Here is a 25,227-nt window from a genome sequence, read left to right on the forward strand (position 1 = left end):
GTTTCAGGGGGGTCTGGTGCCACTTCCAGCTGTCACTGGGCGAGAGGCGGGGTACAGCCTGGACTGGTCACCAGTCAATCACAGGGCTGACACATAGAGACAGAGAACTTTTCACGCATAAACTCATACTTGCGTGCAATATAGATTCACCAATTAACCTTACGAGCATGTCTTTGAACTGCGGGAGGAAGCCGGCCTGCACAGGTAGAACATGCAGGCTCCACACAGAAAGGCCCCCAACGTCCGAACAAGGATGAACCAGGAATCTTTTAGCTGTGAGACGACAGCGCTAACCTCTGCACCACCGTGCAGCCCTAAAACACCGTCCATGAAGCATAAATCTAACCTTTGATTGGCAGACATGAGGAAAAATCATCATTGTGACTTCTCTAACTGCATTTGAACTAATGACCCCTCATGTCTTGATGCACACGTTACCTAAGAGTTACCAAACTCCATTCGGTCCGCAGAGTGCCTTTCACCTTTAAGAAGCAGCTAAAGACCGAGCTCTTTATGAACACCTCCAAACTTAATGATGCTTTTGATGATGATGACATTGAGGATGTAGTTTATGCTGACTAGACTTTTCATGATGATGATGATGACTGTAGTGACCTTGTTGATGTTGCTGATGATGATTATTATTTTTTTTAAAAACCACCCTATACACTGTCTGTTGGCACCAGTGTCCGACTGACTTGGTTCCCTCCTGTCTTGATCGTTGCTCGTGTTGTATTAACTCTCAGATGTCCGTCGCTTTGGACAAATGTGTCTGCTAAATGAAACAACAACATTGTAAAACTACCTTCGACTAGAGACACTAAAGTCATATTTATGCTTTTGTTTTTGCAGATTTTACAGACAGTATTTTCAGTTTTGAAGAAATAAGTCTTCAAGGCCGAACACTAACTGTTTGATTTTGTAGTTAACTTCCACTCAGATGCTTTTATTCTCTACCTCACAGAGTGGATCAGACAATCCCAGACAGGAGTAGCCATTAGAAACAGGAAATATAATTTGTATCGTCTCTTTTTCAAAGATTATGTTCAGACATTTTGTCTTTATTAAAAGGGAAAAAGGCTGAAGAGAGAGACAGTGAGGGGGTGACATGCAGCAAAAGACTCTGTACATAAAGCCTGTGTCTCCACCAGGTGAGCTACTGGGACGCCCATATCCCGTTGTTGTTGTTAAGAAGATCTTAATGATACTAAAAGCTGTTGCTGTTCACCTGACAAGTGAACCTACATGTACATAAATGAAATGTAGTGATTAAAGACACGATAGGATCCCTGAGCTTTCACTCACCTTCTCTCTACCACGTCATAGTGATGTTCAGGCTTCTCATTCACAGTAATAAAATCCAAATATCCCAGCAGTCGTGTTGAAAGTTATTTATTGAATTATGACTGTAAATAATTGAACGAGTGGATTATTCGGGCACTCCCGGCTGAAGTTTTGCGAGCACTTCTGAATGAGGCACTTCAGTGAATATTATCTTTCAGCTCATTTAGTCTCCACTCACTTGTATCATAATACTGCAGCTCTGATTAGACACTGCGACCTTGTCTCTCACCATATTTCCTCTAAGTACAGTGTGTCCTGCTCTATGCCATAACAGTGAGTCACCCATTAGTGATACAGAGTGTTTTTTCTGCTCAGTGCTTTAAAGCAACAGCAGGAAAACGCGAGGAGACTGTGAAAGGACTCGGCATCACGACAGACGTTAGCAGGTCTCACAGAAGAACACGGCGTTCATATTCTCATCAGGGCGCACAGATTGCTCTCGACTCCGGTTGATTATATTAAACACGTCTGATGTATAGGTGTCACCTCAGACATGTTTCGGGCCAAAAATCCTTTTTCCGTGGACATTATAAAATACAGTGACGAGTGCAAATTCTTACAGGGGCCACCGGGGGCAAAGCATGTTCTGTTCCCATCCCTTCTGACCTCTGACCTTTCACTCTCTGTGCAGAAATAATTACTACATGTGTTAAATTTTGTTTGTTTAGACTTTGACAAAGGACATGACCACAAAATTAGGACATAATATAGGAACTTTAATATCAAACTTTTAGCGCTGTTAATTTTGCAATTCATCAAATTACCAAAACAGACTGACATGCATTCTTGTAGTGCTCCCATAGACTGTATAAAAAGATGGACGACATGACAGCTCCCTGAAAGTGAAGTCAAACCCTCTCTATCGCCCCCTGCTGACTGGCTGCAGTATAGGTCATAAAGCCCGCCTCCTCCATGTTAACAGATGGGACATGAGTCAAACTATAAAATCAAAATACACACCAAATAAATTTTTCTCAAACATGGTTTCTGTCATTATAGTTAGTTCTTATCGTGCTGATTTACGTCCAGGTGTTCATTTTTCTGACAAGTTTATTTTTGATTAGTTATTTGATGCTGTAAAAAGGATGATTGACAGCTCTGTTGACAAATCCGGCTCCTGCAGCCGATCTGTTTCAGATTAGCAGAGTAGAGGAGGAACGGTGAGAGGAGACGTAACTAAAACAATCACTACAGTCACTGAAGTTTGCATACCTGTGAATGTCTGCTTCAGACCAACACAAAGAAGCTGTTCTGCTGTTAAACACGCTGATGTGCGGGTGTCATTTAACTGTGTGCTTTGGTTAGCGGAAGTTGCTACGGCGGCTCCACCTGCCGATCTCTTCTGCGGAGCTCTGGCCCCAAATGACGTCACCATAGCAAGATGGCAGTACATGTCTTGGGCGTCATTTTGGCTTCAGTTTTGTACATTGAGAGTAGATAAAAATACGGCGTCCATCTTTATATACAGTCACTGAATGCACCTCAGTGTGTGGTATCCCACGTCCTTGTTGTCAGTGCCGTTTGTCTGTCTGTCATTATGGAAAACTTCTACCCTGATTTTTATGAAACTACATTGAAAGGTGAAGCATGAGCAAAGGAAGAACCCATCACATTTTCGGAGCAGCTCCAAATCTGACTCACTTTTTGTTTATGCTTGAATGTTTTCATATTAAAGTAGACTGGACTCTTGGCCCTTGGAGGAGGTCTGTGCTCTCTGAGCGTCCTCCTAGTTTAAGCTGTGAGTTTTACACTCAAAACTGTGTTTCCACCTGTTGATCAAATTCCAGTCAAAGCCTGAAGTCTCAGATCTCCCCATTGGGCTGTACAATCTCATGCCCTCTATCCTCCCAAACACTAAAGCTTTAGAATATATAAGAAAAACCGCATATCCTAAGGAAGATTAAGAACTCCTACAGGAGCTACAGAGATGCACATGTTGTATACACAAGACGTATAATTAACCACTGTGAATGGAGGATGTGCAAAAACCATCAATCTCAGGTATTATTCTGCTTTGACTGGTCATAACTCGACACTGTTTGAAGCATATTTATTGTAACCTTTACATTGTTCCTGTCCCTACACACATCTGAAGTTATTTATTGATGCTTGCACAGCCTTAAATGTTCCCTTTGAGCACAAACTCAATCTTTCAGGACTTTAAAATTAGCTGTTGTTGCAAGATAATAATGAATCTATTAATCATGCAGCATTTAATCAGCTTAATTTAACTCCTGCTGTTTTGTTTCTTGAATTATTCACTGATTTTAAATCTTCCACAGCGTTGCTTCCTGCAGCTTTACTAACTGTTTGCATCATCTTGCAACAGGTGCAAATGTCGTCGTATCGCGTTAAATGCAGTTACAGAGTGCATATTTGCCAGTTTGCTCTGCTGTCCCGTCACCAGCCTTGCAGCCCAACCAAAAATAGAAATTGGAAGTGAGGCTTTTGCAGAAAGAGGTCGCTTTAAAGTGTGTTCCCCCCCCCCCGTTACACTCCACCGCCCTGCTGACGCTCACGTGTGCCCGCAGCCGGAGCACCTTACCACAAATCTCCATCGGCTTTCACAGGTCAGATGGATGTGCTCCATCGGGTGTCAGAAATTGGAGAGATGGTGAGATAGAGTGGGCAAAGAGGGCTGTGGGTAGTGAGGGGAGAGCTAGAAAATCAATAACGCTGCTACAGCCGGCCTGAACTGATGTCTTTGTGCAGCCGCCGTCGTGCTGCAGCAGTGACGGCCCACTTAATGTTTGTGCTTGTGTGTTTTTCGCTGCGTAGATTAGGTCCCATGAATGCTCAGAGGCCCGTCCTCCGCTGCATTACACTCAGATATGTAAATGAAAAAGCAAAGCTGCAGATCAAAGCGTTTGCGTTGGGTTACAGCAGATAAGACGCAGAGGATCCCTGTGCAGTTACTCGACATTTTACAGAATATTAAACCAGGGAAAAAAAGTTTAAATTATTCCTGAAGACTTGGAGAGTTCTCTCACGGACCATCTCTCCTTCTCCGTCTCAGTCCTCTTGTCTCTTCCTGTTAAATTAAGGTAGATTTGATTGAAAAGTGCAGCGGGCAGACAAGCTGTAGTGTTGTAGTTATCAGTATGCATGACTGTATTTGAATATGAACTGAAAAGACTATTACAGCTCAATTTCATGCCCGGTGGGATATCTGACGTTTCTCCCTCAGTAGAAAGCACTTCACTCTTTCCTCTCTCTTTTTTTGTCTCTCACTTTTTACCTTAAATTTCGGTCTTTTACCGCTCCACCCAACCCTGCAATGTTCCTCTCCTCTCCTCTCTGGTCTTTGAAAGGCCTCGCTCTTTTATACATCTTGCATTATAGTTTATGACTGACATTTCTTGACATGGGCTAGAATCACTTCAACCTCTGTTCTCTCTGCGAACCACCCTTCTCCCTCATATTTACACTATAATTCCCTGCTGGATCTGTCAACCTGTGCTGTAGGATCTCCGCCTCCTTTGTCAAGAGAGCTGCACCTGCAGTTACATCCTGTTCCTCACCTTCCTTTTCTTCCTGCTTTCTTCCCATGAGGTTCGATGGCTGAATCACATCCCTTTGTCTCGACACATGCGAAGATTAGTGCTGCTAAAGATGCAGGATTGGACACATTGTGTTGACGTGCTGTAAATAAGATGCATCATCTCCACCTTCGCGAGCCGTGTCACACCGAATGGATGCAGGAGGCAGTTTGTGTACGAAGCTCCTCTCTGTGGAAGCAGCAGCTTATTTGCTCTCTTGTTTCTTGCTGTTGCCTCATCATCTAACTGCTGCCTGGGTCCTGTTTTTTCCCAGTGTTCACTCCACCTGCTCTTTTTTTATCCAGCATTGAAATACATGAGGGAAAACTGCATGATACAATAGCAGAACAGCTTCAGTGGATTCACATTCAGGATTCCTGTAAGAAGTGTTGCACATAAAGTGCTAAATACAGTGTCTCAATTGGCCACTGACTCAGTTGTTGGTGCAATCGCTGGCCTCATGTTGCCTTACACAAAATGATCTAATCAACTCTGCATTATACGGTAAACATAACAGCGCTTTCTTACCTACACTGTGTGAGCAAACTAAAGCAGATGGAGCACAGATAATTGTCCGTAGATTGTACCAGCAAACCTGCAGTGCGAGGACGGGAGGAGCTTGTGTGGTTTGGGATTTCTGTCTGTGAAAATACAATACAAGCATGCAAAACTTCACAAACAATCAAGATAAACTAAAACTATGTGATCTTCACTTGCTTGCTTAAATTAGAGTTAGGTATTTGTTTGGGTCGATTTCCTTCGATTCTGACGCTCGGGGGAGATTCATTGTTCTGGACCCTGCTCTGTATCGATGATTAACTTTAATTGCGAGGGTTTTGCAGATCCAGTTATAATCTCCCTCTTTATCCCAGACTGTCCCGATTATATCAAAACATTTTTGGTGTTGAGGATGTAAAATCTGGATGATTATGCAAGTACTCTCTGAACAGGACCACAATAGCTGATGAGAAAGAGGTCTTAAAGAGACGAAGGCACTGATGTTGCAAAAGAAAAAGATTTAAGATAAATGCACGTGTGTCCAATATTTCCCAACAGAAATGTATTGGAGTGAAAGTTTAGATCTCTACTTGAGTTAATGTACTTTCACATAAGGTTGGATTGGAGCATCTCTTGTGTAAAATATGTGTAAAAATATAAAATGTCTTTGTTGTGTTCGAAGGCCAAAGTCCACGAGCCGGGCCGGTGGACCTGCAGTAAGTCTGTATTTAGAGGAGAAAGCCGTCTTAGCCGTGCTACTCAATGGAAGCAGAGAGCTGCTCAGCTCTTTATCCAATAAAAAAGTCCTGATCTGTCCTGAGAGTGAGGACCATCTCTGGCTGTCAAACTCTCTCCCTGTCAATGTAACAATCAGGGAAACTTTACCTCAACAACCACAAAGCAATGAAAGAAGTGTCAATATATATATGAGATGTGCAAGATACACACAAGTAGGAGTTGTCATCAAGTACCAACACCTGAGGAGATTAGACGCATATTTTTAGATCACAACAAACAAAGCATCCGTGAAAACATGAATATAAACTCAGCTTTATTTATTTGGCACCATTTAAACAGACGTGCAGCCTGAAGTGTTTCACAGAGATTTTGCAAGAAAAATAATTAAAAAATTAAAAGTCAAATGTAAGAAATAAATCAGAATCTATATCGACAACATAAACACAAGGGATGAAAATAATAATAATATTTAAAAAAGTGAAAATGCAGCCGTGTGTTGATCGTTCATGATGGTTATCCAAAAATAAAACAACACAGGACACAACAGCTGTGTCCCAATTCAGGGGCTGCATCCTTCAAAGGACACGGTCTACGAAGGAGGAGTCATTCGTTGCCTGTGTAGACCGGCAAGCAACAGGTGGCTAGCTGGCTAACTAGCTATCATAACTAACGTCACATAACTTAACCTATTATTTTAAAGATAATTTGTTTATGTTTAACATTTTAATCGCTAGCTATTGAGTTGAAACCAAAAACTTTTACATTCAAAAGTATATTTTTGGCCGCGTAAGAGTCCGCCATCTTGTTTGAATTGGCGCGCAGTGAATCTCGGGATACGTTGAAGGATGCACCCTATGGATCCTTCGTGGCCCCCGGAAAAAGGATGTGTCGGCCGCATCTGAAGGAGCCTTTGAAACGTATGCAGCCCCTGAATTGGGACAAAGCTAACATTTCATCCAAAGGCATAACTTAAAAATGTAAACAATGAACAAAACACAAATTTTTTCCAAACGTTGTAAAGGATATTACGGAAACATTTGCCGAATAAGAAAAAATCAACTGTTAAATAACAAGTGTCATTATCACTATAAAACTCAATTAAATCCACAATTAAAAAGCATAAACTATAACACAACTTTGTTATGACTCTTTAAGTTTTTAATAATATTAAATGGATAAAATGAAATAAATTATATGTGAAATAAATATATACAGCAGAATCTAATTAGGCTCCTGGTAACAGGGCCGTCAATATTACATGTTTTAATGTGTATCGCCTGTTTTGTCCTCCATAGGCAGGATTCCATCTAAGGTCTGAAGCATCCTGCTTTCTATTGGCTGATTCATTTAGTAAACAAGCATCATCATGAGTGCGTCATAGCTGCTTTTAAAGGTTTAATTGTTGTTTTTTATTAGTGTAAATAAGCCTGTAGTGTCCTGTAGTATCAGACTGATTGTGCTGTGCTGTAGCTTTGCCCTTGAATACAGCTGTGAGGATGTGTGTAATGTATTACCCTCTGTCATCCCGGCTTCACCCATAGCTTCACCTCGCTTCCCTCTGTGCCTGCTGGGGATTGGTGGAGCCGGCAGTAACGGCCTCTCTCATTGGTGGACAGTGATAGTGGATTATGAGAGGTTTGTTTTTCGAGTCTTAAAGCAGTCAGATTCAGAGGTAGGAGGAGGACGTGTGTCTGTATGAGTGTGTAGAGTAGCTTCAGGACAGGCTTAAGCAGGGTCAGGGGGAGGTACTTTAAGGTTAAGCTCAGTGTGCAGAGCAGAGAGAGTCTATTTAAAGGACAACACCTCCCTCTCATGAATGATTCAACAACAGTTTGCCCCTCCCCCACCCCTCATCAGGATCAGCTGGAGGAAGTGGTTGCTCGACCAATGGGATTACAGTACCGGATTGACTGTGTGTTTATTTGTGTGTGTGTGTGTGAGCAGCTGAGAGGCAAGGCAAGCCCGGACATGCAGCAGCAGCAGCCACAGATCTGTGTTTGTGTGTGTGTGAAGAAAATGTAGGGCAGCCGCTTGTTCTCCCTCCCTCTGCCATCTCTCCTCCTATCTCTTCCTCTGTCTGTCTTTGTCTCCTCGCCGTGCTGCCGTAGCTGCAGTCGCTACTTCCGTGTTTGCAGAGGCTCGGCTGTCTTTCTCTCTCTCTCTCTCTCTCTCTCACTGTGTCTCTTTCTCTCCGGCTCGGCTCACCTCGAGGATTTACAGAGGGGGCATGTAACCTCCCTGAGGAACCATTGTCTGTGTGAGGGTGGGTGTGGGTGTATGTGTGTGTGATCGTGTGTATGTGTGTGTGAGAGAGAGAGGTGAGGTGGATTCAGGATCCAGACATGAATTCCTGTTGGAAAATGAAGATTCAGGTAAATATTCCTACTTTAGATGCTTTTGTGTTGTGCCTATTTGCTTTTATGTTCCTGTTGATGCTTCTGTTGTCATTGTTGTGATTGTTTACCATGCTGCAGCTTCCACCCCCGGATGTATGCTGCATATCCTGTTATGAAAAAAACATAGCTTAAAATCGTATCTACATGCATAGTCGATCATATGTAGGCGATGTACAAAGGAAAGACGCTCCTCTCTGCCTCCTTTCAGTGGTTGTTATGGTGAGGCCTTCTGTCTCTGTGCTTCTGCTGCAGGAGCCGAGAGATGAAAGAGTTGCCAGGAATGGGTGTTTTTTGTCTATTTGTCTGTGTGAGAGACATGAAATGGACAAATGGAGAGCGAAAAGAACAGAAATGGTCCGTCTGATACCTTCACGTCTGCATACAGAGTCACGTCTGGGGCTGTTAATGTGTTTGGGTACATGATGTGTGTTTGTTGGCTCGTCTGTTGTATCTGCGTGTGTTTTTGTGTATTCAGTGCAATACCTCGGGGACTCTGATATGCAGCCCTTATCCAATTTCATCACTATCGCAATAAACACATCGCAAAAGTCTGAATTTATCACAATGATTAAAAAGAATTTAATGTAAACAAGCCATTCTGTCTCACTCAGCATGTGTATATTTTAGCTATAGGATGGAGCCCTGGGTATATTGGCCAGGCTTTGAAGCTAGCTAGCTATCAACTACCCTCAGATTATTGGTGTCAATTTGGTGGTGGTTGTACTTTGGATTCAGGAATGACGAAAGTTTTAGCAGATAGACAGCAGATAGACAAAGAAACAAAGAGCTAATATGCACTCTTTAATATTTGTTTATTGCATTTCACATAGTTATACAATGTAATCGCACGTGGCAGTTTTCTTATGTCTACAGGCCACCTCTGGACCCTGTATGTGACCAGGCGTGCGTGCATGACGGCCCTGTGCGTGTTTTTTTGTGCGGTTCCCAGAAGCATCTGCCACCTCTTCAGTGTGAAAGGTTGACCCACTTTCTCCTGCGCCGCTGCCCTTTGTTCAGGATGAGTGGGGGTGCACAGAATATACAGTAAATGACACGTGCACTTGAGCGCCCCATGAGCATTGTGATATTGACTTTTACTGCAGTGCACACAGCTGCATGTTTCCTTTTTTAAAACAATCGTTGTTTTGTGCAGTCGTCTCTTCGGGCTGTTTCCATGCTGTCACAGTATTGGGTGGCAGATTTCTAAAATAAAAGAACATATCTGGTGAGATCCGGCACACATGAACTCACTAACCCCTCGGCTCTGTCATCCAGACTTTTTTCTTTTCTCTTTGGCATCCAACTCTACTGCTGTTGTGAAAGTGCAAAGACAGGCGGCCAATCCTACAGTGTGCAATTATTTTGCTCACATTTGCACAGAGAAACTCCAGACAAACATACACGGCCACAGAGATGTGATATAAATATATGTTCTCTTCTCAGTCTGCAGCTTAGCATATCACATCATCGACTGATGCACCAAATCACAGGGCTTTGTGTCAAATCTGCAGCTGGGGGGAGGGAGAGAGGGGGAGATTAATGCAGTCACATGTCATGGCAGAGCTTAAAACCTGTTGGAAAGGAGGAGGAGGAGGAGGGGATGGAGGAAGAAATACTGAAGGTTGGACAGGAGATGATAGCATGGCAGACGGAGTCATGCACACACTTTCTGCCCGGGGGATCAATATGTGGAAAACTTTCCTGCAGAGCTCAAACTGGATCCGAAATAGGGTCATTTTTAACTCCTCTTTTAATGCCTCTTTTGTATTTGATGTTGTTTTTTTTAGAAGTATTTTAAAGGCCCAGCTAGGGACAAGTATTACAAATTATCTTTACATGCAGCATACTTGTCCCTACAGAAATAGGACCGTAAATAGATAAATAAGAGTTTGAAGTGTGGTATCCCTGCAGCTCTATGGTGGTGTTTTGCAGCATGCACACTGAGCTCTTCTATTCACAGCATCATCTTCATCTTCTGCTTATGTTAGCTTGCTTTTTAAACCCCCGAGCATGGTTTTAATGTTTGACAGCACAGAGAACTGAGCGCTCATGTAGTTAGTATTCTGCACACTGGATGCTGAATATTTCCTTTTTTCAAAAAAAGCAAATTTAAAATGTTCCTACACTTCAGATAGGGTGTTCTTATTCCCAGCGGGTGCCACAGCTAATGCTTCTCTAAGCAGCTGCTAAGTGCTGCTAGCTATAAAGAAGCTGTGTGGTTGAAATCGGCTGCTGTCACACCCTTGGCTTAGAGTCTATGATAGAATCCCTTTTTAAATGAAGTATCGCTGAATGGCTTTTACTATTAATCTTGGTCAAGATCTCCTTTTCTTTGCTGGGGTGACCTCTTTGTTTCTGTTAGCATTTCTTTTTTTCTGTGGGTGTGTCATTAAAGGATTATATCACAAGGGGACAGAGAGTTCACACACTAATAATGCAGCTAATTAGGAGACACAGCCCTGTACTAATTATGTGTACTTTTCAAGTGACTCATAAATAACAACTCATGTCATGATTAAGAAAATGACACAAAGTGCGGCTAATGAGAAAATGTGGTGACAGTCAGAGTCATGAAATTATTCAACTGTATATTTTGATCTTTCACTTACTTTATTAGAGCACATTTCTTTTTATTGTCGTTCCCAAAGTATCAACCTCTGCTACTTTCTTTGTCATTTGTGATTCTGTCTGTACTATTCTCTCTGAAGCTTAAATGCTGTTATTGTAGTGAGGCTACTGCTAAATTTAAGGTTTTCAAATCACAGGGGATCTGAACAAAACATTTCACTGTTTCTTGACTGATTAGTAACTGAAAAAACAATGGACAGTGAAAATCTGGTCATATTTCACGGTTGTACAACATATTTGATCAATCATTAGCTACCAACAGCTACGTAACAACAGCTGATATTAGCAAACAACCATTCTTAGCTAACATTCTGTTTAGCTAGCTTACATTACCGTACTCTAGCTAACATTACTGTAAGCTAGGCACACCTTTCCTATTGTAATGTTTAACACTATCAAACAGTAATGTTAGCTATGAAGCATTAGTCTAACTGTAGCTGTTGCTTAAAGTAAATGTTTAGCTAGCTAACAGTCCGGTTAGCTGGCTAACATTACTGAAAGCTAGGAATTCACAGCTTTCCTATCGTAATGTTTAACACTATCAAACAGTAATGTTAGCTATGAAGCGGTTGATTAGCTATTGTCTAACTGTAGCTGTTGTCTTAAAGTAGCTAAGGGTTTGTCATGTTTGTATTCAATCCGATTTTTACTATCCATTATCCTTTTTAGTTGCTGTTCCATTAGATAGGCAGTGTTAGCAATTTTTTAGATACCCTTTGTTTTATTTTAAACCTTAAACGCAGCAGTACGAATTTATAACAGTATTTGAGCTAACCACCCTAAGTGTAACTTAAGAGGAAAATGCCTGCCATGTGAATATGGTGAAATGTTGTTGAGACTCATATAGAGGGTATAGCATCTATATACTGATAATAGGCTAGCCTTATTGGACGCCTCATGAACAGGTCACAACATGTTCCTGCACTGAATATAACTGTCACTGTCTCTCCTCCACCATTTCCTGTTTGGACATGCGGATGTAATTATGGCCCAGATGAAGAAAGATGAGGGACAGATAGAGGAGGAAGAGGAGAAGGAGGAGGAGGAGGAGGAGGGAAAACCGCAAACTCACATCCTGTCGATGAGAGCAGACAGTCATGCTCGCTAGCACACGAACACACACACAAGCTGTAGATTTGCCCGCAAACACATGTGTCTGGGGGTGTTTCCTGCCTCTCCTGCAGTCTCACTTTACATGCTACCTCAGTTTGATGCGGTTTTGTGGCGTACATACACAAACAGGCACAGACACACACAGAGACACAGATGCTGTAGGCTGACACTGTTGTTTTGATAGCCCAGTGCCTCTTGTGTAAAAAGAATAAACCCTCAAATAGACAAAATTGAATATCAAATAGGTGGTTTGTTCGTGTTTTTCCCTCTTATTCTGTATAGCATGACCTCTTCCTGACATTCTCCTTTATTCAGGCTGCTCTGTTTAGACGTCTGTGGTCAGCCAATCTCTCCACTGTGTGTTGTTACAGTGCATATTTGGGATGTCACATCTGTTGGTGCTCTCCTGCACAGCTGCCCACTCTCCGTCAGTCTGCATTTCCTGTTTAAGTGGCAGCTGGACACTGACGAGGGATAGGAAACCACATAAAAGCCAACTTCCTCTCCTGATTGGACTCGTTTAGGGTAGTTTGATGATGTCTGTGACCTTTGAGGTGGGAGGAGCTAATACAATGCTTACTCAAATGTTTCCCGATCGGCTTTTTATGCATGCTATCTGTACTATAAAAGGCTAAGGGCGTGTTTACAGTAGCTTACTTGGCTGTCATTTGATTTGTGTGATTAGAGAGATTTCTCTCAGGAGCGGAGATGAGGCAGATAAATCTCTGTGTTTGGGAAGGAAATTTTGAGTCGGCTTCTCTGCAACAGCAAAAACAGGGTGGCCTCATTTCTAGATCTGCATTTGGCAGACTGATCAGCCCTAAGCAGATCATTTTATGCTCATGCTATTTATTTCAGGGAGAGCTATTCAGATGTAAACACGGCTGTGTGCAGTCTGCCACAGGCTGAACTCTGTTTCTGCTCTGCAGACCTACAGATCCACAAGTTTGAGTCCTTAACCTGTCACTCAAATGTCTGTTTGATTTGTTGAGTTTGACTGAAAACAATGTGGTCATGGTTGTCTGCTTATGCTTCCTGTTGCTTCATGAACCATTTATCACAGTGCAGTGCACACCAGATCACATACAGCACAATGCTGCAATTGTCTTAAAGTTTAGGTTAAATTATAAGCCATTTTAATGGTTTCATGTGAATACAGCTTAACTAAGTTTCAATTTCAGAAGGCACACGTACTTGAACACATGAAAGTTAGTAAGATGTGTTTAATTCAAACCAATGATCAGGGGAATACAACTTAATAAAATCAAATTAATCTGTTGGGAAAAAAATATATACAACTGTACTTATACAACATATACTGTGTAATTTACTTGTAGGCCCTTTATGCCTGCAGAGGCACTCACACTGGGTGGTTACACCTTTCTCAGGCTAATGGTGGGCAGAGTTATGCCGGTAGTTGAGGTTTTATTTTCCGTGCACCAATAACAGGAACCAAGTTGTAATTTGTCCCTACTGGCATGTGCAACAAAGCCAAAAGGAAAGTGAGAAAATAACCATTGTGCACACTCACACACTCCTGAGAAGAGCGCCAATTATCCAGTACAAGAGAAATCACATGAGTGGGTGTAACATGGGGCATGCAGGACCTGTAATGTACTGTTTGAAGCCTTTTATGCAGGTATGCAACACATGGATCACTCTTTTGACTGCAAATGTCCACACTGAATATAAATTAGTAACAAGTAGAAAAATGCAAGTATTCTGTGGCTTTGGGAGGCATAACAGTGCAAACACACGGCTGTCGAGTTTAATCTATTAACATACCTTTTAGCTTTCTTTTATTTATGTTAAGATTTCAGTGTTTTTACTTTGTCATTACTCCTGAAACACTAAGCTGTCCCTAGAAGGATGGTCAGCCTAATTAAAGAAATGTATGGTTTTTAACGTCTTAAGCCAATAAAGACTGAGGTGTAGATAGGCTGCTGGACATTAAAGTAAATCTCAAAGACCTCAGTTTCGTTCTCTTTGGCAGCACCTATGGCGATGAACAGTAATTGCAGGAGCACACGTCCCAGATATCAAGACAGTGTCACGTGTGACGTCCACGTTGGCTCCGGTTTATTCTCCTCGCTGACGGTCGCTTTCTTTTTTAGACTGTTTGCCTTCATTTAAACATCGAATTTGTTTCTTTTTCTTTGGATTTTTGCTTATTTTTCAAGTTGTATCTGTAGTCATCGATCTTTTCTGTGTTTGTTCAGCCATAGTAGATTAGTGTTTACTCGCAACACTTGCAGAGAGCGGAAAAGCAGCCGCTTAGCTCCGCCTACCCTCTCTGGCAGACCAACCACTGCTGGGTGATGGAAGTCTGGACAGTCTGTAATACTGCAAAGGCTGTCATCAGTGGGCCATAGGCTCAATCACCATTGTGTTACCTCATTCGGCGATAGATAGCGACTTAACAGACATTTATTTAATTGAAAATTGAAAAGATTATTACTTTAAACTGTGATGATTGGGGACATAAGACACATGCTTTTTAAAGAAGTGTTAGAGGTCACTCACTGTAGACGTGTTGCGCATTTACAGAGAAAATAAAATGGTGGAAAGAAAGATGTGATCTCTACACACACACATGCAAAAATCTTTCCATTCATTCCACTAATTTAATTCCTCCGACAGTCCCCTCATTACCACTGTCTCATTGTCTTCTCCATCCCTGACTTTACGTCTCTTCCTCCCTGTGTTTTCCTTCAGTCTCTTGGGACGCTCCCTCCTGGTCTTGTCACGACGTCAGCTGTTTGTTGAAAGAGGGCCAGAGATTTAACTTTATCATCTCCTGCTACGGAGTAACTGGCACATTTCATCGCTCTCTGTCTCCCTGAATTTGTTAATGAGCTCTGTGGTGATGTATTTGCATCAAGTGCACAGAGGCGCCATTGTTAACATACATAGTTTGTGTTGGATGGAGATTTCCCAAGGCCTTCATCCTAGAATACATTTTGACCTTGCTCTTTTCTGCCCCCTGGTATCCTGAATGAAGTCTCCACCAATTATCAGTCCAAAACGCTCTGTATTTATACTCTGTGTGATTCCATTAACCCTTGACAGAGGAAAATTAATGTTTGATTTGATTGTGTCCCTGTAGTTCAGCGTGGTCGGTGCTCTTTGTTTTCCAAGCTTGAGGCATTTTATATTATTTATCTTTTATATTTTAATGTTGCAGCCAGCAGAGATGCTGTCTTCTACATATTGCTGGCAACATTGAGATCTGCTGGTTGATTTTTCCATTTAACAGATTTAACGCACTACATCTTGTTGTAACTAAGGAGTGCTGCTGTTACTCTTACTATGAATGACACAATAACTGTCTGTCTCGTTGCTGGGCAGCAGAGTACGACAAGTCCTCCGAGTGATCTTTTAAAGATACTCCGGGAATGAAAGATTAAGGAACATGACGTCTGTTCAGGGAATAGATAGAAGAAGAAGGTTTCAAAAGTAAGCACCTTGTGTTCACAGCCTGGATATATAATTTATAACACACTCTTGTTATGATCTATTTCTGTCTAGTTCCCAATCCTGACTGCACCACTGACGTTCTTTGAATCTGAAGAAATGTTAAAGCTGCAAACCTTTAACTAACTTAAAGCCCTGAACTGTCCTATTCCATACCTGTGTTCAGACCAAAGCTGGCGAGTGCAGATAGGCAATTATTTATATAGCACATTTCATACACAAAGGCAACTCGATGTGCTTTACACAAATAAGAGACATCCAAGGGAAGATAAAATGCTTAAAGAAATAGTATCTTAACTACAATCCTCATCAGTCCTCAGAGGGAGGTTCGCAATGCACGCTGGGTGTTGTAGGAATGTAGACTGGGCGAAACCACGAGCTGTTTGTGCAACTTTCAATTTCAAATGTTGTTGCTTCTATCGATTACAGAGAACATCAGCTTTGACTGACAGCGGCTTTTTCCAGGGGCGAACTGCTCCTTTAAGAGAAAAGGGGAATTTACAGTATTGTGACACTTTCAAATGTTGTGTTTTGCTCAACGTTCAGTCCAAAATTCATCATCAGTGATACTAAACAGATTGTTTTCCACAGTTAAGAAGCTGGATCCAAAAAATATTTGGTATTTTTTCTTGATAAAACATCTGAAAGGATTAACTGGTATAAAAATAGTTTCCAGTTGATTTCCTTGATTGTTAAAAGTTTTCCTGGCTTGTCATCAGGTCTACAGAGCTGCAATCATTCATTGATAACTCGGTTAGTTGTTTGGAAGACAAATAATCACTAATTATTTTTATCCTTTCAATCATTTTTCAAACAATCACAACGTTTGCTTCTTCAACTTGAGAATTTGTTGCTTGTCTTTGTCACTTCTAACAATAAAATAAGGAGTCTGTGATTTGAACAGTTTGTTGGACAATGGAAGCAATTAGAAGACGTCACTTTGAGCTCTCTGAAATTGTTATAAGCTTCTTTCACAATTCTATCATAAAAGATGAATTAATTAGTCATTGAAATACTTATTAATGGATATTGAAATATCCGTTAGTTGCAGGTCATGTCCATCAAAGATTGGCACAGATGCTGGATTCAGCTCTAATATATAAAAGTAGTGGTGAGGATAGAAACTTTGTGAATTTAACCCAAACTCTTTGAAATCTGACTATTATTCCTCACAGAGGTTTTATCTTTTGAGAATCCTGCATGAAAGCGAGCCGAGGCCTCCTCCCAGTGGGCCGAGAACAGAGCCCTGAAAGACACCGGGATCCCTCTGAATATGACCTCTCCGTCTGTGCCGCTCACTCCTAAGCTTCGCCTTCTTACAAGCTCCAGCCTTCAGAGTCCGGTCTCAAAGTTGTGTTATCAAAGCCCGGGGCTGCGAACAGACCCACAGAGGAGGTGCGGAAAGACAGACACAGCCGACTGTGAAACCTGAAACCTTCTTTATCGGAATTATGCATGAGCTTAGAGAATAAGGCCGTTTATATTCTGCCGTCATGGTGGCTGTGAAGGTGACTCCGAGACCTTGTCCTGTAGGTAACGCAGTCAGGGAGGATTTTTTAGAGAAAGTGGGTTAAAAAGAAAGACAGGAAGCATTGAAATTCTGTTGATCTATTTCCTTTTTTCCCCGCAGCCTTTCTGCTCTAATCACTGCTGCCTATGAAAGTTGCCGGTCCATTTGTGGCCTTGTTATTTCCCAGAAACCCCTCGGCCTGGGCATATCTGCTTGTTACTCCATTTTTTTGGCCAAGAATTGAAGGATTAAGGGCAAGGCTCATCAATTTGTTCCTTTCCTCCGCTCTGCCTGTTATCCCCTGTAGTCATCTCCTGTAAAAACTGAATTTATATCCTCTTCCACAATCTTACAATGGGTTTTTCTGCACAAATTGCACCCATTGAGAGCTGCATTTACCATTTTGCAACAGCGTATTGGAGACATTGAAGAGGTAATGACATGGAGATGGAGGGGAGCTGCTTCATGCTAATCTACTATAACAGTAGGAGACAGATCTTACCTCTCTTTGAGGTTGTATCTGCAGAACCACCAACTTTTAAGGCCTGTTTCTTCCTGCATACTTAAACGAGGTCCATCAGCGGCTCCAACACAATCTTAGTTTTGAATCTGAAATACAGGTTTCTTTGTTTGGATGCTTCAGGTTTTCTTGCGTTATCTAAACATCGCTGATGAAAATGTTTCATCACACAGTCTGACCTCAGAATCCATAAAGCCTTAAGTCTTCTTATCAGCACGGCCTGTTTGTGTGTGTATTTTGTGTTTAAATGTCCTCGGGCGTTTAGTGAGAAAAGACGAAAATAATGATGCAGGGAGAGAGAGATGGAGAGACTTGGCACATATCACCATGGCAACTAGTCATGGCGAGGACACAAGTGAAGCACTCAGTAATTATCAATTGGAAGCACGTCATATTTTCTCTTAGAGGTAGTGTGTGTGTCTGTGTGTGTGTGTGTAGACTCAAGGTTTCTAGTGGCAAAGTTAATGTACTTCCTGTTTGGACGAGGACAGCAGAGGTGACGCTAAAGCTGCAGCTTCTTCTGAATAACAAAATAAAGGAAATACTCAGGGTCGAGATTTCCACACGAACAAATGCCGCCGCTTCTTTCCATCTATTCACGAGTCCCAAGATGCTCGTTTTCTTAGAATAACTGGGAAATGCTGCAAAACCGCAAGAATATTTCAGATTCTTTCCCATAGAAATCAACTTGTTTTAATTATTCATCCGCTTCGGTTTAGTCTGAAATATCTCAACAACTACTGGATGGAAAAAGAAAAAAACATGGCTCCCTGAAAATTACCCTTAGACCTTCACTTTTGACTTTTAAATACATTCACTTTGGCAGCAGCTGTAGATCACGACATTATGTTTTCAGGTTGTCCGTAAATCTGTCTGTCCAATTCTTGTGAACGCAATATCTCAGGAAGGACCCGGGCTCAGCTCCAACCCTCGGCCCCTTGCTGCATGTCATCCCCACTCTTTCTCTGTTTCTGACACTATCCTCTTTCCTCTCTCTCAATAAAAGCATAAAAGGCCAACTGATTAGATTTTGGTCTCCAAAGGTCAAGGTCACTCTAGCATCACTTCTGTCCCATTCTGGTGAATGCAACATCTCAGGGACACGTAGAAAATTGAATTAGATTTGGTTTATTCTCTCTTTTTTAAAATACATCCAGAGAATAACATTCGCAATTATTTAGAAGACAATCTTCCCTTGTTCTACCTGTTTGCTCTGATGTTGCATGAAAGATCTGCAGAGAAACAGAGATAGAGAGAGAGAGAGACGTGTTAGTATAACATCCCGTCCTGTAAATAATTGTGCTGCGACTTCAACTGTTAAATGTACGATTATTTATGCAGGGCTTGTTTTGTCTTTAGGGGAATGGATTCCTGCAAATATTTGCAATATACAAATATATTCTCCTCTCCTCGTCCCCGGCTGGCGGGTTGGCTGAGGCATCCAACTGTGAGGCGGTCATTCTAGTTGTTTTATTGTGAAATATCTGGAATTTGGTTCCAGTATTTCTCTCTAAATTAGCTTAATGGTCGACCTCTGGGATTCTGATTAAATAGTAAAGCTGCTATTGTGGTCGACTGTGAACACTGGAAATCATTTCCCACTAATAGTTTACCAGGACAGTTAAAAGACTCTTCCTAAAGAGATTTCCCTTTGCAAAGATTTGTTTGTGTCCGAAGCTCGGCAGCCCTGGTGTGAACTCAGCATTATGTAACCATGATTGATTACTCATTAAGGAACCACGCAGGGCTTTAATACGAACACTGAATGCAGCTCAACACCCCAGCGGCTGTGTAACCGAGTCTCTGATGCAAACAAAGAACACCGAGTGAGAAACGAGGATCATTAAGCCTCAAAACAAAACTTGACTGTACTGAGAGCTGACAGATTTGGCCTGTTTCTCCCTCTCTGGGTTATGGTACAAATATTGTGACACCATTTAATGTGGAGTTTGGACGGATGTGTTCTGTAGTCAGCTTGTGCTGCTTTCGTCTCATGCCAGAAAAACTTGATTGAGCAACTTGAGATGCTCAGAGGCGCCTGAGCTGCTGAGAAATGTGGGGCTGCTCCTCGTTAGGAGACAAACCGTGAAACAAACCGCCGTCTCTATCCTGCTCTTTTTTTCGTTCATATGGCCATATGTGTCTTACCTGCTGCCATCGTCATTTTTAGCTAGCAGCATGGCTTAAGGCAATATTCTGTCAGTGGGTCTACCACTTATATTGAGGCTGAAAGATCTCAACAGCTTCTTTATGGATTGCTATAAAATTTGGTGCAGATCCTCATGTTCCCCTCAGGAGAGATTGTTATAACTTTGGTGGACCTCTTAACTTTTCGTGGCACTAACCCTTCAAATCTGAAATGGCCAAATAACTGCAAAACTGATGACATCATAAAACTCAGCTGCGTGTTTAACTCATAGACTATAAAAAATGGACGTAGCCACCGTGACGTCACCCATTGGTTTCTCGACTGCGTAAATGAAGCCGAAATACGGCCGCCGCCATGTTGGTTTTTAATGGAGCCTGAAGCGACCACATTTGGATGAGAGGGTGGTGCTGCAGAAAAGCGAGGGGTTCGAAAAACGCAGAGTTATCAAAGCTAAACAGTCTGTGTCTGTGGCTGATCCATTAGCTTGTGAATGAGCTAGTTTAACTTCTTATTTCCCACAGAGGAGATTCTGTTTGTGGTGGTGACTGACTGCAGGTGTTGATTCATCAGACTAATGAAGTAGCTGGTTCGCCGCTCGCTTGCCCGGTGAGGTAGCCGCGGTGAACGACACGTTTAAGGCTTAAAAACAGTTTTTTGTAGCAGGCTGAAAACATGTTTATTTCTGCTGTAAAAATGGCCATTTTCCCCTCTGTCGTAATTTTATTCATTGGTTTCTGGAGCCAGCCTCAAGTGGCCACTCGAGGAACTGCAGTTTTTTGCACTTGGCTTCATTTTCAACACAGAGAGTTGCCGCTTGGTTTAGCTAAAACTAGCCTCTTTTAGCATGCTAACTAATCTAAGCTGTTGAGTGAGATAAACATTAGCCCCTTTCACACTTGCACTGCACTCCTGAACATGTCCAGACATATCAGCCCCCTAGTAAAAAGTGTGTTTAATGTTTGAGCAGAGCAGGTAATAGTAGTATGGAGCATTAACAGCGAGCGTGTGGCCATAGGTATGTGAAAACAGCTATTATAACTGCTAAACATCAGCAAACGTTAGCATTGTCATTCTGAGCACTTTAAGTATGCTAATGTTAGCATTTAGCTCAAAGCATCGCTGTAGCCTGTGCCTTCACATCATCATCTGATGCTCCCACATATGTGGAGTCGTTCTTCAGACTGCAGTGTGTTTAAAAGCTTTAGGCTGTTATGTCTTAAAGAAGCTGTGTTGTATGTAATCGCTCAGATAGAACGCTATATCCTATAGCTGTATTTGAATGCACCACCAGCACATAAAACCATAAACCACGTATGGTAAATTGGTAATGAATAACTTCTATAACTCATCTGTGCCACTCTACGTGCACAGCAGCACACAACGCCTACAACCTAATACCATGTTACTCATTAGCATTAGCATTAGCATTAATGCAACACATGCATTGATAAAGTTTTATACCCTTAACCCACGATGACATTAATCCACTATGTTTCTGTAGTTTCTGACGTAAAACATGTAACAACATCTAACGCAATTTTTATGCAGGTTTGTGTTTAGCGTTGAGTTGAATTATCCCTGATGGGAACTCTGTATTTCATAAATACACTATGAGTGTTATCAGCAGTTAAGTAGGGGAATGTGTCCTTGAAATGTCTGTCATGTTTCTGATCGTTATATTTGAATTATGTGTTTATGATTAAAAGCTAAAGGCTGTACAGCACCATATAATTTAAATGTAAAGCAGATGCTAGTTGTCACTGTGCAGGAAACGTGCAGGTTGGATTAGCGTCTCTTTCTGAATGTGTTCCTTTCACTCACTTGAGCTCTTTTCTCTTTCACAGAATGAAAAGCCTCTGGGTCATTCTGCAAGCCGGTCCAGCAATATATCAAAGGTGAGCAAAGCACACACAAATGAAGAAATTTGAATGAATGACGTATGGCCTGATTCTGCCACAAAGAGAGAAACGAGAGCGAGAACAGAGAGACAGGAGGGCGGCGGCGAGGTGAGCTGTGGAGGAATGGAGAGATTGACAGACAGATGTACTGCGTGCAGCCGAGTGAGAACAGCTGATAGATAACCTGCCTCCGTCACATCACATCGCCTCAATCAGAGCTGCTCTTCTGATCATCCTCCAGAGAACGGGCGTGTCTTTACACCTCAGCTCCTCAGCTCCGAGTGGCTCTCTGTCAGACACGCCGTCAACTCTCCGTGACTCTTGTCGTTCTCTATTTTCTCTCGTCTTTCGCTCCCTCTCTCGCTCCCTCAGGCAAAGCTACGAGTTGCAATCGAACGTGACTCGAGGGTTTCAGTCCACGTTCTCCTGAGCCTCTTATAGGATAAACCCTTTACTGGTGCTAATAGATGTCAGGGTCACTTCATCGGCACGGGACCACTGTGGCTATAACGTTTGATCCACTAACCAGTCACTCTTTAAACGTGAGCCAGAGAGATGGAAGTTATTGCACCCAGGAGATTACAACAGTCATTTTCAGGCTTACAGTTTTGCTTGAACACAAATATCGTTTCCTAAGACAGTGTGCCAATTAGTTGTATCCTGAAGGAAGTAGAAAAAAACGCTCGCTCTTGTACATGAACCGACTCAGTTAATAATAATTGGATTTAAATCTAATCCATTTAAATAGTCGTCAATCTATTTTAATTTTATGGCAGAAAACAGATGGTTCCCACATGAAGACTGCAGACGCTTGCACCCTCGTGTAGCAGCTCAGGATGTTTGATCTTTTTCACCATATACCAAAGATTCCTATTTTTCTGTTTAAACCGGCTGAACGATGCACACTTAAATCTGTTTTGATGGAAAGATCTGTACTCTGTCTTGATTTTGTAGGCCTGGCTGTCATTCTTGGCTATAATAACATTTCACTCACTAGTTAAACACTACAGATTTATAACCAAATGTGAGCAGTCCCACAATGTCTGATACAGTCGTCTGTTGCATTGTAAAACTGTGTTGTGTGCAGAGCTGCAGTGAGCACAAAGTCTGTCACAAAGTTAACTAGGAGTTATGTAAGAGCGATAAAGTACACTTATAAAAAAAGGTGAGATCATAAATATACAATCGTGCACGTGACTGTTTCTTGTCTTGGATAAATGACCTTCGGTCGCTGATAAAAGCGATGGCTAAAATGATTACACTTTGACTCGTTTAAGATGCTCGACAGTTGAAGGGCCTTAAAAAGAGTAGTTTCTCTATGCGTAAGAAATAAACATTTTGGTGTTAATGCGCTTAGATGGTTATCCAGATTGTAACGTGACTGGTGTAGGTGGAGATAGCTAGTAGCACGTAGCAGTTAGCAGAAGCTCTGGGATAGCTGGTTAGCTCAGAGAGTTGAAAGTGTGGGGATTTCCACATGGCACTTTAATCTACAGAACCATACAATGCCACATCTCCATGGTGACACGTTCTCTAATCAAACATGAGCAGTAGAATGTAGACACATAACCTGCACTCGTTAGTGTCGAGTCTTCATTCAGTCGGAGCATATAACACGTGTGACAACCCTTCACGAGGTCAAAACACAATTTGTTACTGCAGTAATACTGCAATCACTAGACTTTGACTGTTACTAGATTAACCTATGTCCATAATTGGTTGATTTTGCTTCCTTAATTACCAAACTTAGAAAGCGAACAAGCATATTCCCAAAAATGTTCAACTACACCCTAAATTAAAAAAAAGTTTAAGGTAAGTCCTGTGATGTGAGCAGTGTCAGTGTGGAGCTGCTGTGACAGGATGGTTTGGTTTGATTGATTGAAGGGGCTTAAAGTAGTTGAAACTGATCAATTTGAACTCGCCCTACTTGGCGCAGATATTGATCGCGTGATGAGCTCGGACTCTATTTCAAAAGTTCAGCCTCGTTGGTATTGTTTGACTGAATCAATGGATATGATGGTGAAGATTATTCCCTAGTTAAGTGAAGTCTGAGAAGTCTGAAGCCACAGATGTGAGATCTTTTCTTCTCTCGTTGCTGCAGCTAATGATTAGGGGAGGGTCAAAATATAAATATGGCTATATATCGTCGTCCTGACTCGTGCAATACAATGATCAATAGGCTGGTGCCAAATATCAATAATTTAATTTACAAATACACAGCGCTCTGAACAGATTTCCCTGTGATTTTGACGTACTACTTCATGACTCCTCACAGTGCCGTTTATGACATGAATGAGGGTAACGTGAAAACAAATTATTTGGCCGAAAAAGACGACAGCGGGATAATGTTTGATGGCGCTGGCCACTTTCCAATCCAAAGTCCGAATTAGTTTTTACAGTTGTTCTATAGTTCATTAGTTCAAAATTGCAGTGAATAAATACATGAATCCTGCACTTAACCTCTTGAGGGGCATTTTGTATTCTTTAGTTAATCAGATATCGTGATGTATCGTTATATGATCGTATCGCTGTATCGGGATATTATCGTTATCGCGGGCCCCCGTATCGTATTGTGAGTTACCCTGCGATTTCCACCCTTGCTAATGATATTACCATCTTTGTGGAATATATCTGTCAAATCTTTTCATTCATTAGTTCCTTGTCAAAAAAATAGTGAAAATGTTCAATCCCTGTTTCCCAAGTCCAAGATGCCTTCTAAAAAAAGGGCAGGTAGTAATTATGAAACTATGCACGGAGCTGTGTCGTGTCTTCGCTCTCGGATAAATGACCTTTGGCAGCTGATAAAAGCGATGACTAAAATGATTACGCTCTGACTCATCTCCGATGCTTGACAGTTAAAAGGCCTTTAGTCCATCTGTGTTTCCCAAGTGCAAGATGGTCTTTTAAAATGTCTTGTTTTGTCAATAACTTAAAGATATTCAGTTTATCATCAATGAGGAATAAAGCAACCAGAAACAGCCTCATTTATTACTCAAGAATCAGAGAATTTTTTCCAGTTCATTCAAACCGATCCTTTCGCTGATCAAAGTAGTTGCCAATTAATTTTAATTGTCTACATCTAGTTGTTTAATCGTTGCGGCTCTACTTCTTACACCAGCTTTCTACACACAAACACACACACAAGACAGGCAAGACATCAAAGTGCCAGCTATCTCACCCGTAAACTGAGGGGTGGATTTAATTCGTAAGCACTTTCCGGACTCGGTGCTTTGTCATTGAACGACCTACCTACACCACACCGCCGACAAATGTGTGTGTAATGGAGTGACAGGAATAAAGTATGAACGAGGCTCTTAAGTTTGACAGCTTTAATTAATAATCAGCGGTCTCTGTGCCAGCTGGTGTTTCCTGCTCCGTCCTGAAGGGAAATACCGCTGACTGACAGGTCTTAAATCTGAA

The 25,227-nt window shown here is 41.7% G+C and overlaps 1 protein-coding gene across 2 annotated transcripts in view; it reads left to right on the top strand.

Moving 5' to 3' along the window:
- The window catches only part of marchf8 (membrane-associated ring finger (C3HC4) 8), a 91,771-nt gene that overhangs the window by 43,826 nt on the left and 22,718 nt on the right, over positions 1-25,227 (top strand). For both annotated transcript variants that reach the window (XM_069658477.1, XM_069658478.1), the window contains exon 3: positions 21,754-21,804. In XM_069658477.1, coding sequence (XP_069514578.1) covers positions 21,754-21,804 — 51 coding nt within the window. The remainder of the gene's footprint in view (positions 1-21,753; positions 21,805-25,227) is intronic.

This window comes from Semicossyphus pulcher, unplaced genomic scaffold (assembly GCF_022749685.1).
Source record: "Semicossyphus pulcher isolate SPU_LCO1_2020_fin unplaced genomic scaffold, fSemPul1.0.p SCAF_12, whole genome shotgun sequence".
Lineage (NCBI taxonomy): Eukaryota > Metazoa > Chordata > Actinopteri > Labriformes > Labridae > Semicossyphus > Semicossyphus pulcher.